The 20,732-nt window shown below is 51.3% G+C and overlaps 1 protein-coding gene across 2 annotated transcripts in view; it reads left to right on the top strand.

Moving 5' to 3' along the window:
- The window catches only part of DNAI7 (dynein axonemal intermediate chain 7), a 70,363-nt gene that overhangs the window by 35,270 nt on the left and 14,361 nt on the right, over positions 1–20,732 (top strand). The window contains exons 2-8 of one of the 2 annotated variants that reach the window (XM_063929363.1): positions 514–651; positions 5,556–5,702; positions 5,913–6,016; positions 11,397–11,676; positions 13,930–14,047; positions 15,212–15,375; positions 16,561–16,747. In XM_063929363.1, the coding sequence (XP_063785433.1) occupies positions 526–651; positions 5,556–5,702; positions 5,913–6,016; positions 11,397–11,676; positions 13,930–14,047; positions 15,212–15,375; positions 16,561–16,747 (1,126 nt within the window). In that variant the 5' untranslated portion in view covers positions 514–525. The remainder of the gene's footprint in view (positions 1–513; positions 652–5,555; positions 5,703–5,912; positions 6,017–11,396; positions 11,677–13,929; positions 14,048–15,211; positions 15,376–16,560; positions 16,748–20,732) is intronic. The other variant, XM_063929364.1, reaches the window with a different exon arrangement.

Here is a 20,732-nt window from a genome sequence, read left to right on the forward strand (position 1 = left end):
TGAATGATGTACTGTACACATGTGACAGATACTATACCTAGGTGGTGAATGATGTACTGTACACATGTGACAGATACTGTACCTAGGTGGTGAATGATGTACTGTACACATCTGACAGATACTATACCTAGGTGGTGAATGATGTACTGTACACATGTGACAGATACTATACCTAGGTGGTGAATGATGTACTGTACACATGTGACAGATACTATACCTAGGTGGTGAATGATGTACTGTACACATGTGACAGATTCTATACCTAGGTGGTGAATGATGTACTGTACACATGTGACAGATACTGTATCTAGGTGGTGAATGATGTACTGTACACATGTGACAGATACTATACCTAGGTGGTGAATGATGTACTGTACACATGTGACAGACACTGTACCTAGGTGGTGAATGCTGTACTGTACACATGTGACAGATACTGTACCTAGGTGGTGAATGACTGCTGTATATTATTATTCTTGTTATTAGTAATCTTGGCTTGTTATCGTTTCATAGTGGGATCGTTACATGCTGTGCAACGGGAGCCCGGATCCCACAATACCTCAGGAGATCAACACATTTATGAGTCTATGGAGCGAGGAGACCAATGAGGACTTTCAGTCCATACTCAACAAGAGCAGCCTGGTCCTAAGTGTGAGTGTTCACCCGCCCACTGTCACCCTCTCTCTCTCACCCTCTCACTATCACCCACTGTCACTCTCCCACTGTCACCCTCTCACTCTTACCCTCCCACTGTCACACTCTCACTCTCACCATCCCACTGTCACCCGCTCACTCTCACCATCCCACTGTCACCCTCTCACTCTCACCCTCCCACTGTCACCCTCTCACTCTCACCCGCCCACTGTCACCCTCTCTCTCTCACCCTCTCACTATCACCCACTGTCACTCTCCCACTGTCACCCTCTCACTCTTACCCTCCCACTGTCACACTCTCACTCTCACCATCCCACTGTCACCCTCTCACTCTCACCATCCCACTGTCACCCTCTCACTCTCACCCTCCCACTGTCACCCTCTCACTCTCACCCTCCCACTGTCACACTATCACCCACTGTCACTCTCCCACTGTCACCCTCCCACTGTCACACTATCACCCACTGTCACTCTCCCACTGTCACTCTCCCACTGTCACCCTCTCACTATCACCCACTGTCACTCTCCCACTGTCACCCTCTTACTCTTACCCTCCCACTGTCACCCTCTCTTTCTCTCACCCACTGTCTCTCTCCCACTGTCTCTCTCCCACTGTCACCCTCTCACTCTCACCCTCCCACTCTCACCCTCCCACTCTCGCCCTCTCACTTTCACCCTCCCACTTTCACCCTCTCACTATCACCCTCCCACTATCACCCTCTCACTTTCACCCACTGTCACTCTCCCACTGTCACACTCTCACCCTCCCACTGTCACCCTCTCACTCTCACCCACTGTCACTCTTCCACTCTCACCATCCCACTCTCACCCTCTCGCTCTCACCCTCCCACTTTCACTCTCTCACTCTCACCCTCCCACTATCACCCTCTCACTTTCACCCACTGTCACTCTCCCACTGTCACCCTCTCACCCTCCCACTGTCACCCTCTCACCCTCCCACTCTCACCCTCTCGCTTTCACCCTCTCACTCTCACCCACTATCACTCTCCCACTCTCACCCTCCCACTGTGACCCTCTCACTCTCATCCTCCCACTGTCACCCTCCCACTATCACCCTCTGTCACCCTCTCACTGACACCCTCTCACCCTCCCGCTATCACCCTCTCAATTTCACCCACTGTCACCCTCCCACTGTCACCCTCTCACTCTGATCCTCTCACCCTCTCACTCTCCCACTGTCACACTCTCACCCTCCCACTGTCACTCTCACCCTCCCACTCTCACCCTCCCACTCTCACCCTCCCACTCTCACTCTCTGCCCCTCCCATCTCTCACCCTCCCACTTCCATACTCCCACTCTCACTCTCACCCTCTCACTCTCACCCTCCCACTTTCACTCTCTGCCCCTCTCTTCTTTCATCCTCCCACTCACATCCTCCCACTGTCACCCTCTCACTCTCTGCCCTTCCCTTCTCTCACCCTCCCACTCTCACCCTCTCACTGTCACCCTCCCACTGTCACCCTCTGTGTCACTCTTCCTTCTCTCACCCTCACTCTCACCCTCTCACTCTGCCCCTCCCTTCTCTCATCCTCTCACCCTCCCACTCACATCCTCCCACTGCCACCCTCTCACTCTCACCTTCCCACTCTCACTCTCTGCCCCTCCCTTCTCTCACCCTCTCACTCTCACCCTCCCACTCACATCCTCCCACTGTCACCCTCTCACTCTCACCCTCCCACTCTCACTCTCTGCCCCTCCCTTCTCTCACCCTCCCACTCACATCCTCTCACTCTCTCCCTCCCACTGTCACCCTCTCACTCTCATCCTCCCACTCTCACTCTCAGCCCCTCCCTTCTCTCACCCTCCCACTCACATCCTCCTACTGTCACCCTCTCACTCTCTGCCCCTCCCTTCTCTCACCCTCCCACTCACATCATCCCACTGTCACCCTCTCACTGTCTGCCCCTCCCTTCTCTCACCCTCCCACTCACATCCTCCCACTGTCACCCTTTCACTCTCTGCCCCTCCCTTCTCTCACCCTCCCACTTACATCCTCCCACTGTCACCCTCTCACTCTCTGCCCCTCCCTTCTCTCACCCTCTCACTCTCTGCCCTTCCCTTCTCTCACCCTCTCACTCTCTGCCCTTCCCTTCTCTCACCCTCTCACTCTCACCCTCCCACTCTCACTCTCTGCCCCTCCCTTCTCTCACCCTCTCACTCTCACTCTCACCCTCTCACTCTCTGCCCTTCCCTTCTCTCACCCTCTCACTCTCACCCTCCCACTCTCACTCTCTGCCCCTCCCTTCTCTCACCCTCTCACTCTCACCCTCCCACTCACATCCTCCCACTGTCACCCTCTCACTCTCACCCTCCCACTCTCACTCTCTGCCCCTCCCTTCTCTCACCCTCCCACTCTCACCCTCTCACTCTCACCCTCCCACTGTCACCCTCTCACTCTCACTATCTGTCCCTCCCTTCTCTCACCCTCCCACTCACATCCTCTCACTGTCACCCTCCCACTGTCACCCTCTCACTCTCACGCTCCCACTCTCACTCTCTGCCCCTCCCTTCTCTCACCCTCCCACTCACATCTTCTCACTCTCACCCTCCCACTGTCACCCTCTTACTCTCACCCTCCCACTGTCACTCTCCCACGGTCACCCTCTCACTCTCACTATCTGCCCCTCCCTTCTCTCACCCTCCCACTCACATCCTCTCGCTCTCACCCTCCCACTCACATCCTCTCACTCTCACCCTCCCACTGTCACTCTCCCACGGTCACCCTCTCACTCTCACTATCTGCCCCTCCCTTCTCTCACCCTCCCACTCACATCCTCTCACTCTCACCCTCCCACTGTCACTCTCCCACGGTCACCCTCTCACTCTCACCCTCCACTATCTGTATATATATATATATATATATATATATATGATGCTCTCACCCTCTCACTCTCCCACTGTCACACTCTCACCCTCCCACTGTCACTCTCACTCTCACCCTCCCACTCTCACCCTCCCACTCTCACCCTCCCACTCTCACTCTCTGCCCCTCCCATCTCTCACCCTCCCACTTCCATACTCCCACTCTCACTCTCACCCTCTCACTCTCACCCTCCCACTTTCACTCTCTGCCCCTCTCTTCTTTCATCCTCCCACTCACATCCTCCCACTGTCACCCTCTCACTCTCTGCCCTTCCCTTCTCTCACCCTCCCACTCTCACCCTCTCACTGTCACCCTCCCACTGTCACCCTCTGTGTCACTCTTCCTTCTCTCACCCTCACTCTCACCCTCTCACTCTCTGCCCCTCCCTTCTCTCATCCTCTCACCCTCCCACTCACATCCTCCCACTGTCACCCTCTCACTCTCACCTTCCCACTCTCACTCTCTGCCCCTCCCTTCTCTCACCCTCTCACTCTCACCCTCCCACTCACATCCTCCCACTGTCACCCTCTCACTCTCACCCTCCCACTCTCACTCTCTGCCCCTCCCTTCTCTCACCCTCCCACTCACATCCTCTCACTCTCTCCCTCCCACTGTCACCCTCTCACTCTCATCCTCCCACTCTCACTCTCTGCCCCTCCCTTCTCTCACCCTCCCACTCACATCCTCCTACTGTCACCCTCTCACTCTCTGCCCCTCCCTTCTCTCACCCTCCCACTCACATCATCCCACTGTCACCCTCTCACTGTCTGCCCCTCCCTTCTCTCACCCTCCCACTCACATCCTCCCACTGTCACCCTTTCACTCTCTGCCCCTCCCTTCTCTCACCCTCCCACTTACATCCTCCCACTGTCACCCTCTCACTCTCTGCCCCTCCCTTCTCTCACCCTCTCACTCTCTGCCCTTCCCTTCTCTCACCCTCTCACTCTCTGCCCTTCCCTTCTCTCACCCTCTCACTCTCACCCTCCCACTCTCACTCTCTGCCCCTCCCTTCTCTCACCCTCTCACTCTCACTCTCACCCTCTCACTCTCTGCCCTTCCCTTCTCTCACCCTCTCACTCTCACCCTCCCACTCTCACTCTCTGCCCCTCCCTTCTCTCACCCTCTCACTCTCACCCTCCCACTCACATCCTCCCACTGTCACCCTCTCACTCTCACCCTCCCACTCTCACTCTCTGCCCCTCCCTTCTCTCACCCTCCCACTCTCACCCTCTCACTCTCACCCTCCCACTGTCACCCTCTCACTCTCACTATCTGTCCCTCCCTTCTCTCACCCTCCCACTCACATCCTCTCACTGTCACCCTCCCACTGTCACCCTCTCACTCTCACGCTCCCACTCTCACTCTCTGCCCCTCCCTTCTCTCACCCTCCCACTCACATCTTCTCACTCTCACCCTCCCACTGTCACCCTCTTACTCTCACCCTCCCACTGTCACTCTCCCACGGTCACCCTCTCACTCTCACTATCTGCCCCTCCCTTCTCTCACCCTCCCACTCACATCCTCTCGCTCTCACCCTCCCACTCACATCCTCTCACTCTCACCCTCCCACTGTCACTCTCCCACGGTCACCCTCTCACTCTCACTATCTGCCCCTCCCTTCTCTCACCCTCCCACTCACATCCTCTCGCTCTCACCCTCCCACTCACATCCTCTCACTCTCACCCTCCCACTGTCACTCTCCCACGGTCACCCTCTCACTCTCACCCTCCACTATCTGTATATATATATATATATATATATATATGATGCTTCTGATAAATAGGGCGTTAGCGGAAGTGAGACAGTGAGCAGACTCTGGCAGTCATTAATGCATGGACGCAGCGATGCTTCTTATAGATGTACATCCTATCTGACACTTGTAGCCTCTGCCACAGGCAGTCTGGAGGCATTTTCTAGTTAGAACAATTGAACATGAATAACATATTGGCAGAGTAATAAGCTCGGCTTCTACCAGCTATGAACAGAGAATAATGCAGATTTATTTTGGTTTTGCAGCTGATTGAAGAGCTGGAGTTTCTCCTCCTTTCCACCCCCTCCGAGGAGCTGCCGGAGAACACGGCGGTGCATTATACGCAGACTGTCCGCCAGCTTCAGACGCTTCTCCAACACAAGTTCGATGAGGCCACTGAACATCTTCTGAAGGCAAGAGTGATTCTGTGCTCCCCCAATCCAGGGGATATTACTGAGCCTTCTGTGTGGCATTGCCGGTGGTAGAGGCATTGACAGCCATACGGTCCACATTGGCCCTGCCCCAGAGGAAGAGTGACTGTTGGGGGCAGAGACACTGGGGTGTAGGTAGCAGGCTATTGCCCCTCCCACATGTTTCTACATCTGTATATATTGTCGTTTCAGAACGCAGCAGCGCTGTCTGACATTGACACTGGGAATATGCAGAAAATCATCAAGGATAAGAACGTAACACTTTGTATCTGGGCTAATCTCAACAAGAACCCCAGGTATGATGGTCAGACTCAGACCCCTCTTCCACTGCCGCAATAGCCTGGCTTATTGCTGGGTTATCCCGGGGCCTTGAAAAATAAACCAAGTCAGGTGACCTGGGAATCCAACCCTGGTAGCTACCGGGGTCAGACCTGGGTAAGGGTGCAGTGTAAAAGGCACGACCCTGGTTATACGACCCGGGTTATTCTTAAAAGCTGCTGATTGGCTGTGTTTGCGGAGGTCCGCCTCAAGGGAGTGTCTGAGTGACATGCAGGATAGACACTGGACCAGTGTAAACAGAGCTGACCCGGGAATAACCTGGGTGCACGATGCAGTGTTGGGACAGTGTCCAGAAACCTTGGTCGGAGCTGGGTTTTTGGTGGCAAAATAGTATTAAACACACTGTCACACCGCAGCCTCACACACACTGTCACACCGCAGCCTCACACACACTGTCACACCGCAGCCTCACACACACTGTCATACTGCAGCCTCACACACACTGTCACACCGCAGCCTCACACACACTGTCACACCGCAGCCTCACACACACTGTCATACTGCAGCCTCACACACACTGTCACACCGCAGCCTCACACACACTGTCATACCGCAGCCTCACACACACTGTCATACTGCAGCCTCACACACACTGTCACACCGCAGCCTCACACACACTGTCACACCGCAGCCTCACACACACTGTCATACTGCAGCCTCACACACACTGTCACACCGCAGCCTCACACACACTGTCATACCGCAGCCTCACACACACTTTAACACCGCAGCCTCACACACACTGTCACACCGCAGCCTCACACACACTGTCACACCGCAGCCTCACACACACTGTCATACTGCAGCCTCACACACACTGTCACACCGCAGCCTCACACACACTGTCATACCGCAGCCTCACACACACTTTAACACCGCAGCCTCACACACACTGTCATACCGCAGCCTCACACACACTGTCATACTGCAGCCTCACACACACTGTCACACCGCAGCCTCACACACACTGTCACACCGCAGCCTCACACACACTGTCATACTGCAGCCTCACACACACTGTCACACCGCAGCCTCACACACACTGTCATACCGCAGCCTCACACACACTTTAACACCGCAGCCTCACACACACTGTCACACCGCAGCCTCACACACACTGTCACACCGCAGCCTCACACACACTGTCACACTGCAGCCTCACACACACTGTCACACCGCAGCCTCACACACACTGTCACACCGCAGCCTCACACACACTGTCACACTGCAGCCTCACACACACTGTCACACCGCAGCCTCACACACACTGTCACACCGCAGCCTCACACACACTTTAACACCGCAGCCTCACACACACTGTCACACCGCAGCCTCACACACACTGTCACACCGCAGCCTCACACACACTGTCACACCGCAGCCTCACACACACTGTCACACCGCAGCCTCACACACACTGTCACACCGCAGCCTCACACACACTGTCACACCGCAGCCTCACACACACTGTCACACCGCAGCCTCACACACACTGTCACACTGCAGCCTCACACACACTGTCATACCGCAGCCTCACACACACTTTAACACTGCAGCCTCACACACACTGTCACACTGCAGCCTCACACACACTGTCATACCGCAGCCTCACACACACTGTCACACCGCAGCCTCACACACTGTCATACCGCAGCCTCACACACACTGTAACACTGCAGCCTCACACACTATCACACCGCAGCCTCACACACACTGTCACACTACAGCCTCACACACACTGTCACACCGCAGCCTCACACACACTGTCACACTGCAGCCTTACACACTCACACTGCAGCCTCACACACACTGTCACACCGCAGCCTCACACACACTGTCACACCGCAGCCTCACACACACTGTCACACTGCAGCCTCAAACACACTGTCACACTGCAGCCTCACACACTGTCACACCGCAGCCTCACTCACACTGCAGCCTCACACACACTGTCATATCGCAGCCTCACACACACTGTCATACTGTAGCCTCACACACACTGTCATACTGCAGCCTCACACACACTGTCATACTGCAGCCTCACACACACTGTCACACTGCAGCCTCACACACTATCACACCGCAGCCTCACACACACTGTCATACCGCAGCCTCACACACACTGTCACACTGCAGCCTCACACACACTGTCACACCGTAGCCTCACACACACTGTCATACTGCAGCCTCACACACACTGTCACACCGTAGCCTCACACACACTGTCATACTGCAGCCTCACACACACTGTCACACTGCAGCCTCACACACACTGTCACACTGCAGCCTCACACACTGTCACACTGCAGCCTCACACACACTGTCATACTGCAGCCTCACACACACTGTCACACTGCAGCCTCACACACACTGTCACACTGCAGCCTCACACACACTGTCACACCGCAGCCTCACACACACTGTCACACCGCAGCCTCACACACACTGTCACACTGCAGCCTCACACACACTGTCACACCGCAGCCTCACACACACTGTCACACCGCAGCCTTACACACACTGTCACACTGCAGCCTCACACACACTGTCACACCGCAGCCTCACACACACTGTCACACCGCAGCCTCACACACACTGTCACACTGCAGCCTCACACACACTGTCACACCGCAGCCTCACACACACTGTCACACCGCAGCCTTACACACACTGTCACATCGCAGCCTCACACACACTGTCATACTGCAGCCTCACTCACACTGTCATACTGCAGCCTCACACTGTCACACGCAGCCTCACACTGTCACACCGCAGCCTCACACACACTATCACACTGCAGCCTCACACACACTGTCACACTGCAGCCTCACGCACACTGTCACACTGCAGCCTCATACACACTGTCATACTGCAGCCTCACACTGTCACACCGCAGCCTCACACACACTGTCACACCGCAGCCTCACACACACTGTCATACTGCAGCCTCACACTGTCACACCGCAGCCTCACACACACTGTCACACTGCAGCCTCACACACACTGTCATACTGCAGCCTCACACACACTGTCATACTGCAGCCTCACACTGTCACACCGCAGCCTCACACACACTGTCACACTGCAGCCTCACACACACTGTCATACTGCAGACTCACACTGTCACACCGCAGCCTCACACACACTGTCATACTGCAGACTCACACTGTCACACCGCAGCCTCACACACACTGTCACACTGCAGCCTCACAGACACAGTGTTATCCTGCAGTCTCACACACACTGTCATACTGCAGCCTCACACACTGTCATACTGCAGTCTCACACTGTCACACCGCAGCCTCACACACGCTGTCACACTGCAGCCTTACACACACTGTCACCTACAGCCTCACACACACACTGTCATACTGCAGCCTCACACTGTCACACCGCAGCCTCACACACACTGTCACACTGCAGCCTCACACACACTGTCATACTGCAGCCTCACACTGTCACACCGCAGCCTCACACACACTGTCACACCGCAGCCTCACACACGCTGTCATACTGCAGCCTCACACACGCTGTCACACTGCAGCCTCACACACACTGTCACACCACAGCCTCACACACACTGTCATACTGCAGCCTCACACACACTGTCACACCGCAGCCTCACACACACTGTCACACCGCAGCCTCACACACACTGTCATACTGCAGCCTCACATACACTGTCACACCGCAGCCTCACACACACTGCCACACCGCAGCCCCACACACTGTCATACTGCAGCCTCACACACACTGTCACACCGCAGCCTCACACACACCGTCACACCGCAGCCTCACACACACTGTCATACTGCAGCCTCACACACACTGTCACACCGCAGCCTCACACACACTGTCACACTGCAGCCTTACACACACTGTCACATCGCAGCCTCACATACACTGTCATACTGCAGCCTCACACACACTGTCATACTGCAGCCTCACACACACTGTCATACTGCAGCCTCACACACACGGTCATACTGCAGCCTCACACACACTGTCCCACTGCAGCCTCACACACACTGTCACACTGCAGCCTCACACACACTGTCACAGCGCAACCTCACACACACTGTCACACCGCAGCCTCACACACACTGTCATACTGCAGCCTCACACATCCTGTCACACCGCAGCCTCACACACACTGTCACACTGCAGCCTCACACACACTGTCATACTGCAGCCTCAGACACACTGTCACACTGCAGCCTCACACACACTGTCACACCGCAGCCTCACACACACTGTCATACTGCAGCCTCAGACACACTGTCACACTGCAGCCTCACACACACTGTCACACCGCAGCCTCAGACACACTGTCACACTGCAGCCTCACACACACTGTCACACCGCAGCCTCACACACACTGTCATACTGCAGCCTCACACACACTGTCACACTGCAGCCTCACACACACTGTCATACTGCAGCCTCACACTGTCACACCGCAGCCTCACACACTATCACACTGCAGCTTCACACATAGCGCCACACTGCAGGCTCACACACAGCGCTGCACTGCAGCCTCACACTGTCACACTTGTCATACACCCTCGCACTCACTGTCACACTTGTAGATGTGGTGTTTATCTCCTAATATGATTCAGGCAGTACATATACGCTGTATCCCACAGACCCTAATCAGATAGTAGTGTTCATTAGTCTACATCGCACAGGTAAAAGGCTTCTGATTGGATGCAGTGGGTGCCGCGTACACTGTTATTACATAATCCTCATTCCCTTCCTACTGTGCAATCACTACTACTGTCATTATTTATGTGGAACCACTATATCCTTTAGAATGTAAGCTCTCACGAGCAGGGCCCTCCTCCCTCATGTGATTATCCTTTTCTTACTTTAATAATCTTCAACTGGCCAAATCCTGCATTTCTCGGCCACCTTGATACTTATCTCAGTGTCGTCTACTGATATAGTTATGCTTAGTCACCCTGTACTTGTCCGATATTGTCTTCAACTGTAACTCACTGTTTTCCTGTTTTGATTATGTGCATATGTACTCTGTAATTGGGCGCTGCGGAACCCTTGTGGCACCATATAAATAAAGGATAATAAAATAATAATAATAATCACACAGCTCTTCACACTCACTCCACTCTCTGACCACTGGAGCTTACAATCCATTCCCGGAAAATGCACTATTTTGCATTTTGTGAGCCTGCCGCACATTGGGCCTCATTCAGGTCCTGACTGTCTTGCTGCACTAATCGCAAAGCAATGACTGTGGGAGGAACATACCCCAGCACATGGAGAACATACAAACCCCACACAGACAGTAACGTACAGATTGTTCCCATTTTCCTGCAGATTTAAAGGCTTTGACTTTGAGGAGGAAGCCATCTCTTTTGATTTGCCGAAACCGCTAGCACTGAGCGGCATCTCTGTCCGCATCCTACACACGGTCTACGACCACCTGTCCTGCCAAAGCCCGACGTTCCTGCTACACCACAGGAAGGCCCAGGAACACCATGCTGACACCATCGTCCTGGAGAGCGCCGCTGATGACTGGAACCCAGCGGAGGAAGAGGAAAAGCCAGCGGAGAGTGTCGCTGTGGCGGAGGAGGAGGTGAAGTCAGAGGAGAGAAAGGTAGCTGAGCAATCAGCATACAGAGTTATATATATAATATATATATATATGAGCCTTCTGTTCTGACACAGGATAATAACGAGGACCGGCTCATGATGAGCCCGGCTCCAGCTATATATGTATATCTTTGCTGTAATGCACGTTATTGGACGCTGATTGCTTGTATAAATCACTGAGTTTTCTGACTTTATTATTTGGCCACTAGAGGCGCTGTTTCAATACATCTAACCTGACCGCAGCGGACCGCTCAGCATGTGACTCCTAGACATATACAAGTGACCCATATCCTACAGATAAACTGAGACTGATAGAAAACATGACCTGCTATATATCTGCATTGTACCTTCCAGTATCATGTTATAGTAGATGTATTTGCATTTGGAAAGTTTCCATCTTGCTAGAACAAGTTCTAGATCAGCTCCTTCTATGGAGACAATTTCCCCTGTTTTCCGTGTCATGTCCTCTGTCTGCTTCTCGTCGCGTTACTGTCTGCCATCGGGAGCCTGAGTCACACTCAGACGCAGGCGAGGCCGCAGATGCGTCTGTTACCGCATTCTCACCTTCTTTATGCTGATGGCGCTACACAGCCCTGGTGTACATCAGTGAGTCCGAGTGTGCAAGGATGGAAATGCTCGCAGTACGTGTCCGTAGAAATATTGCTTGCTACGTCTTCAGATACTTCATTGGTTGCACCATAGACACTTGTGTGAGCACCAGGGGTGGGGAACCTGCGACCCTCCAGCTGTTGTTGAACTACATATACCAGCATGCCCTACAACTGTTTTAGCATGGCCAAATAGCATAACTGTTGCAGGGCATGCTGGTATGTGTAGTTCAACTACAGCTGGAGGGTCAAAGGTTCCCCACCCCTGCTTTACACAGCCGCTTTCAGCGATACACTTCTTATCAGAGTCAGGTGATTTGTACAAACTCTTCATTTATATTTATCATGTAAAATGAGTTCATCTTGGAGGTTACTGACATCTTCCACAATCAGATATAGGGGGAGATGTACTAAAGCCTTGGAGTGTGATGAAGTGGCGAGAGATAAGGTACCAACTAATCAGCTCCTAACTGTGATTTTACAAAAACAGCTGTAACATGGCAGTTATAAGCTGATTGGCTGGAACTTTTCTCTTTCACTTTGGGGGTCATTCCGAGTTGTTCGCTCGTTGCCGATTTTCGCTATACTGCGATTAGTCACTTACTGCGCATGCGCAAGGTTCGCAGAGCGCATGCGCTTAGTTATTTTACACAAAAGTTAGGTATTTTACTCACGGCATAACGAGGATTTTTCATCGCTTTGGTGATCGTAGTGTGATTGACAGGAAGTGGGTGTTTCTGGGCGGAAACTGGCCGTTTTCTGGGAGTGTGCGAAACAAACGCGGGAGTGTCTGAAGAAATGGGGGAGTCTCTGGGCGAATGCTGGGTGTGTTTGTGACGTCAAACCAGGAACGAAACTGACTGAACTGATCGCAGTGTAGGAGTAAGTCTGGAGCTACTCAAAAACTGCTAAGAAATTTCTATTCGCAATTCTGCTAATCTAAGATTCACTCCCAGAGGGCGGCGGCTTAGCGTGTGCAATGCTGCTAAAAGCAGCTAGCGAGCGTACAACTCGGAATGAGGGCCTTTCTCTCTCAAAGGGTGTGTACACACGGTGAGATATTTTCTTTCGATTTTGACTATATAGTCAAAATCGAAAGAAAAGTTAGTGCAGATCGCAAGGTGAAAATCACCTTGTGATCCCGATTCGATCCCGATGCGCGGTCCCGCCAGGTCGGCAACGCAAGAAAAGATAGACTGTGCAGGCAAGTCAATCCTTGCTAGATCGGTGTACTACCTCGTTCATCTCACATGTCAATGAGATCTCTAAGGAGGAGATGTACTAAGCAGTGAAAAGAGTGGAGAAGTGAGCCAGTGGAGAAGTTGCCCATGGCAACCTATCAGCACTGAAGTAACATCATTTGCATACTATAAAAGTATACAGAGCAGCTGATTGGTTGTCATGTGTAACTTCTCCACTGGTTCACTTCCCCACAATTATCACTGCTTAGTACATGTCCCCCTAAAAGGCTTAGTACATCTCTCCCATAATGCAGCGTTGTCCAGAGGCCACAGTTGACATGTGATCGGTTTGTACTTGCGTGGTCCCCCATCCATTATAGCATATAGCACTTTATAATGTCACCTGGTTCTTAGTATAAATGACACGCGCGGATTTGTACCACTCTGACATTGTCTCGTCTGTTGCAGAGCGTCGTCAGCTCCCTGTCATCCAGAGACGAGGCGCGCAGCGTTAATGAGCCCCAGGAGAAGGCCGCGGATACGGCCAGGAAGGAGACGGAGAGTAACCCTGGGGACGCGACAGAAGGTTTGTTTACTCTACCAAACTATTAAGGGGATCTGCCTATGTAAAACCTGTCCCAGCTGGCACCAGTGCTTAGTAATAGCAGAAATAGTATACTGTAGCCATATTATCAGCCGTAATGACTACAAGACCGGGCACAGCTGATATCTGATAGACCTGGGTCTGTGCCATCTCATCCAATCAGCTGACGGGATCTCAGTTGTATTCTGGCAGGTGACGCATGTTTAGTTATTCCTTGTTATTACTTTGCGGCGTTGTGGGGGCAGAGCATCAGTTATAGGGGGTCATTCCGAGTTGATCGCTAGCTGCCGTTGTTCGCAGGGCAACGATCAGGCTAAAAATCGGCACTTCTGCGCATGCATATGGTGCGCGCTGCACACGAGCTACGTACTTTCACAAAAGCCGAAGCAGTTTTACACAAGCTCAAGCGACGCTTTTCAGTCGCACTGCTGACCGCTGAGTGATTTGACGGGAAGTGGGTGTTTCTGGGAGGTAACTGACCATTTTCGGGGAGTGTGCTGAAAAACGCAGGCGTACCAGATAAAAACGCAGGAGTGGCTGGGGAAACGGGGGAGTGGCTGGCAGAACGCAGGGCATGTTTGTGACGTCAAAACAGGAACTTAATAGTCTGAAGTGATCGCTAGGAATAGGTCTGGAGATGCTCAGACACTGCACAATCTTTTTTTGTAGCTGCTCTGCGATCCTTTCGTTCGCGCTTATGCTAAACTAAGATACACTCCCAGTGGGAGGCGGCTTAGCGTTTGCATGGCTGCTAAAAACTGCTAGCGATCGAACAACTCAGAATGACCCCCTTACTCGGCTGCATATTAAGGGATAGAGCACTTCAAAAAAATAACAGTAATGATCCGGTGTGAATGTGACTTAGCGGCAGCTGCATCATTATTCCTGCGCTCCCTGCTGTGCTCATTGCGCTTACTGAGGCAGATGTATTAACCTGGAGAAGGCATAAGGAAGTGATAAACCAGTGATATGTGCAAGGTGATAAAGGCACCAGCCAATCAGCACCAATATGTAAGTTAACAGGATCTGTTTGGCTGGTGTCTTTATCACCTTGCACATATCACTGGTTTATCACTTCCTTATGCCTTCTCCAGTTTAATACATCTGCCCCGCTGTCTGGTAAAATAAATACAAATGGCTTCCTAGGTGACTCACCGCCCCCTTTACCAAGTGAGGACCACCCAGGGGACATCCTAGAGGATGACATTGTGGATCTGCGGCAGTTCTCCAGTTTGGGCGGAGTCTACTATTTTGACGTTCTCGTGCTGCCGCCTCAGTGTAAGCAGGTGAACGGCTGGACCATGCTGCAGGTGAGACGGGCCGCCCCGCTAATTATTCTGCCGACAGAATGAGTTCTCTAACGCGGTGACACGTGGAAATGTCAGCTTATAATAGCGCTGATCCAAATGTAAAATAGAGGATCCGGAAAAAAGTAAAATCACACGGAAGGCACGTGGCATCAGAAGGAATAGGAACCGCTCTTAATTAGTTATTTTTTTACCATGTGAGTGAAAAACACTTAGAGGCCTAAAGCCGTTCTTACAGAGTCTGATTTAGCTATTACAGGTTGAGTATCCCATATCCAAATATCCGAAATACGGAATATTCCGAAATACGGACTTTTTGAGCGAGAGTGAGATAGTGAAACTTTTGTTTTTTGATGGCTCAATGTACACAAACTTTGTTTAATACACACAGTTATTAAAAATATTGTATTAAATGACCTTCATGCTGTGTGTATAAGGTGTATATGAAACATAAATGAATTGTGTGAATGTACACACACTTTGTTTAATGCACAAAGTTATAAAAAATACTGGCTAAAATTACCTTCAGGCTGTGTGTATAAGGTGTATATAAAACATAAATGCATTATGTGCTTAGATTTAGGTCCCATCGCTATGAAATCTCATTATGGTATGCAATTATTCCAAAATACGGAAAAATCCGATATCCAAAATACCTCTGGTCCCAAGCATTTTGGATAAGGGATACTCAACCTGTATTGCTAGCTGTATATAAAGTGGCTCTTTTCACCACTCACCCAACAAGTGTTGCCCATAGCAACCAATCATAGTCTGTGTATTATTTTCTAGAACGCAACAGAGAAATGATAACTAGCATGTGATTACTTGCTACGGGCAATACAAGCACTTGTCTTTTAGAACCTTAAGTAAATCTACGCCTATATCTTTAACAACATGTACAATATTTATTACGAAACGCGTTGCTGATGACTTAGTTATTGGGTTATATTGCATAGCAGAGTTTGACAAACTCCGCCATCAAAGCAGCTCCCAGAACGCCGCAGCGGATCATAGAAGCTTGCAGGGGTCGTCTATTTACTGAAGACGCCTCCTGCTGCTTTTGCATATCCATGCATTCATCTCTGAATCAGATATAGGAGTTACTATCAGCAACGGAGCGTAGATCTTAGCTGTGGAACCTCATTCTGCCCAGGGAATACATCTTTGCCTAATGTAATCTCTCTGCAGCTAGTAGCAGGTGGTCTGCAGAAATACCCCTACCCCCCAGAGCTGTCACTCAACTCCAGTCTGAGGGTATCGCACCAAGAGAAGGACACGGATGGTCTGAGCCCTCCCCTGGTTGCTGTCTCCCTTAAAGTAACTCATGACGTGATCTTTTTTGAAGAACCTCAAGTGGCAAGATGGGACCCAGAAAGTAACGTATACCCCATGTATTCTCGTGTGATATCTCTGACGTTACAGTGTGTTCACTGAGACATTAAATGAATGGATAATGTGAGGAGGGGGCTGTGGACGGACATAATGACACATCTGTCTCACTCTGCAATCTGTTTCTTATTCTTACACTTTCTTATTATATAGGCTTCTTACTCATCAGACTTGTACATGTTCCGTTTTCTTACACTTTCTTCCTGTATAGGCTTCTTACTTATCAGACTTGTACATGTTCCTTTTTCTTACACTTTCTTCCTATAAAGGCTTCTTACTTATCCAACTTGTATCCCATGAGATGATCCCGCACCGTTACACATGTACTGAGAAACAGTATAAACTCACACAGAAACGTGTCAGCCTCAGATACATTACACACCACTATACTGAAAGTACAAGTATCGCACACAGTCAGTGGGTGACGTAAACATTATAGGGTGGGAGTAAAGGACGATGTTTAATTAAGATCTGGTTTGCGGCAAAGAACGTTTACATTTTTCTCTGACGTCCTAAGTGGATGCTGGGGACTCCGTAAGGACCATGGGGAATAGCGGCTCCGCAGGAGTCTGGGCACATCTAAAAGAAAGCTTTAGGACTATCTGGTGTGCACTGGCTCCTCCCCCTATGACCCTCCTCCAAGCCTCAGTTAGATCTCTGTGCCCGAACAAGAAGGGTGCACACTAGGGGCTCTCCTGAGCTTCTTAGTGAAAGTTTTAGTTTAGGTTTATTATTTTCAGTGAGACCTGCTGGCAACAGGCTCACTGCATCGAGGGACTAAGGGGAGAAGAAGCGAACTCACCTGCGTGCAGAGTGGATTGGGCTTCTTGGCTACTGGACATTAGCTCCAGAGGGACGATCACAGGCCCAGCCTGGATGGGTCCCGGAGCAGCGCCGCCGGCCCCCTTACAGAGCCAGAAGAGCGAAGAGGTCCGGAAAAATCGGCGGCAGAAGACGTTCCTGTCTTCAATAAGGTAGCGCACAGCACCGCAGCTGTGCGCCATTGCTCTCAGCACACTTCACACTCCGGTCATTGAGGGTGCAGGGCGCTGGGGGGGGGCGCCCTGAGACGCAATAAAAACATGATAAAAATACCTTACATGGCAAAAAATACATCACATATAGCTCCTGGGCTATATGGATGCATTTAACCCCTGCCAGAATATACAGAAAAACGGGAGATAAGGCCGCCGAAAAGGGGGCGGAGCCTATCTCCTCAGCACACTGGCGCCATTTTCCCTCACAGCTCAGTTGGAGGGAAGCTCCCTGGCTCTTCCCTGCAGTCACTACACTACAGAAAGGGTTAAAAAAAAGAGAGGGGGGCACTAATTAGGCGCAGTATTAAAACATACAGCAGCTATAAGGGGAAAAACACTTATATATATATATAGCGCTCTGGTGTGTGCTGGCAAACTCTCCCTCTGTCTCCCCAAAGGGCTAGTGGGGTCCTGTCCTCTATCAGAGCATTCCCTGTGTGTGTGCTGTGTGTCGGTACGTTTGTGTCGACATGTATGAGGAGAAAAATGATGTGGAGACGGAGCAGAGTGTCTGTAACGGTGATGTCACCCCCTAGGGGGTCGACACCTGAGTGGATGTACTGTTGAAAATTACGTGACAGTGTCAGCTCTGTATAAAAAACTGGTTGACATGAGACAGCCGGCTACTCAGCTTGTGCCTGTCCAGACGTCTCATAGGCCGTCAGGGGCTCTAAAGCGCCCGTTACCTCAGATGGCAGATACAGACGCCGACACGGATACTGACCTCTGTGTCGACGGTGAAGAGACAACCGTGTTTTCCAGTAGGGCCACACGTTACATGATTGAGGCAATGGAAAATGTTTTACACATTTCTGATAATACGAGTACCACCAAAAAGGGGTATTATGTTCGGTGAGGAAAAAACTACCTGTAGTTTTCCTGAATCTGAGAAATAAAATGAGGTGTGTGATGATGCGTGGGTTTCCCCCCGATAACAATTGATAATTTCTAAAAAGTTATTGGCAGTATACCCTTTCCCGCCAGAGGTTAGGATGCGTTGGGAAACACCCCCTAGGGGGAATAAGGCGCTCACACGCTTGTAAGAACAAGGGCTCTACCCTCTCCTGAGATGGCCGCCCTTAAGGATCCTGCTGATAGAAAGCAGGAGGGTATCCTAAAATGTATTTACACACATACTGGTGTTATACTGCGACCAGCAATCGCCTCAGCCTGGATGTGCAGTGCTGGGTTGGCGTGGTCGGATTCCCTGACTGGAAATATTGATATCCTAGATAAGGACAGTATATTATGCCTATAGAGCATTTAAAAGATGCTTTTCTATATATGCATGATGCACAGCGGAATATTTGCCGACTGGCATCAAGTATAAGTGCGTTGTCCAATTCTACCAGTAAAATGGTCAGGTGATGCGGATTCCAAACGGCATTTGGAAGTATTGCCTTTGAAAGGGGACTTTTGGGGTCGGTCTTTCAGACCTGGTGGCCACGGTAACAGCTGGGAAATCCACGTTTGTACTCCAGGTCGCCTCTCAAAATAAGACGCCGTATTATCAGGCGCAGTCCTTTGTTGGCAAGCGGACAAAAGGTTCCTCTTTTCTGCTCGTGACAGAGGGAGAGGAAAAAGGCTGCAGAGATCAGCCAGTTCCCAGGAACAGAAACCCTTTCCCGCCTCTGCCAAGCCCTCAGTAGGACGCTAGGGCTTTACAAGCTCAGGCACGGTGGGGGCCCGTTCTCAATGAATTTCAGTACGCAGTGGGCTCACTCGCAAGTAGACCCCTGGATCCTTCAGGTAATATCTCAGGGGTACAAATTGGAATTCGAGACGTCTCCCCCTCGCCGTTTCCAAAAGTCGGCTTTACCGACGTCTCCCTCTGACAGGGAGGCAGTTTTGGAAGCCATTCACAAGCTGTATTCCCAGCAGGTGATAATCAAGGTACCCCTCCTGCAACAGGGAACGGGGTATTATTCCACACTATTGTCGTACCGAAGCCAGACGGCTCGGTGAGACAGATTCTAAATCTAAAATCTTTGAACACTTACATACAGAGGTTCAAATTCAAGATTGAGTCACTCAGAGCAGTGATTGCGAACCTGGAAGAAGGGGACTACATGATGTCTCGGGACATCAAGGATGCTTACCTTCATGTCAGAAGCAGTCCCATTCGGTAGATTCCACGCAAGAACTTTCCAGTGGGACCTACTGGACAAATGGTCCGGGTCGCATCTTCGGATGCATCAGCGGATAACCCTGTCACCAGGGACAAGGGTATCCCTCCTGTGGTGGTTGCAGAGTGCTCATCTTCTAGAGGGCCGCAGATTCGGCATTCAGGACTGGGCCCTGGTGACCACGGATGCCAGCCTGCGAGGCTGGGAAGCAGTCACACAGGGAAGGAATATCCAGGGCTTATGGTCAAGCCTGGAGACATCACTTCACATAAATATCCTGAAGCTAAGGGCCATTTACAATGCTCTAAGCTTAGCAAGACCTCTGCTTCAAGGTCAGCCGGTGTTGATCCAGTCGGACAACATCACGGCAGTCACCCACGTAAACAGACAGGGTGGCACAAGAAGCAGGAGGGCAATGGCAGAAGCTGCAAGGATTCTTCGCTGGGTGGAAAATCATGTGATAGCACTGTCAACAGTATTCATTCCGGGAGTGGACAACTGGGAAGCAGATTTCCTCAGCACGACCTCCACCCGGGAGAGTGGGGACTTCACACGGAAGTCTTCCACATGATTGTGAAAAAAAACAAAAGGTGGACATGATGGCGTCCCGCCTCAACAATAGCTGTGGACGCTCTGGTAACACCGTGGGTGTACCAGTCAGTGTATGTGTTCCCTCCTCTTCCTCTCATACCCAAGGTACTGAGAATTATAAGACGGAGAGGAGTAAGAACTATACTCGTGGCTCCGGATTGGCCAAGGAGGACTTGGTACCCGGAACTTCAAGAGATGCTCACAGAGGACCCATGGC

Source organism: Pseudophryne corroboree, chromosome 6 (genome assembly GCF_028390025.1).
Source record: "Pseudophryne corroboree isolate aPseCor3 chromosome 6, aPseCor3.hap2, whole genome shotgun sequence".
NCBI lineage: Eukaryota > Metazoa > Chordata > Amphibia > Anura > Myobatrachidae > Pseudophryne > Pseudophryne corroboree.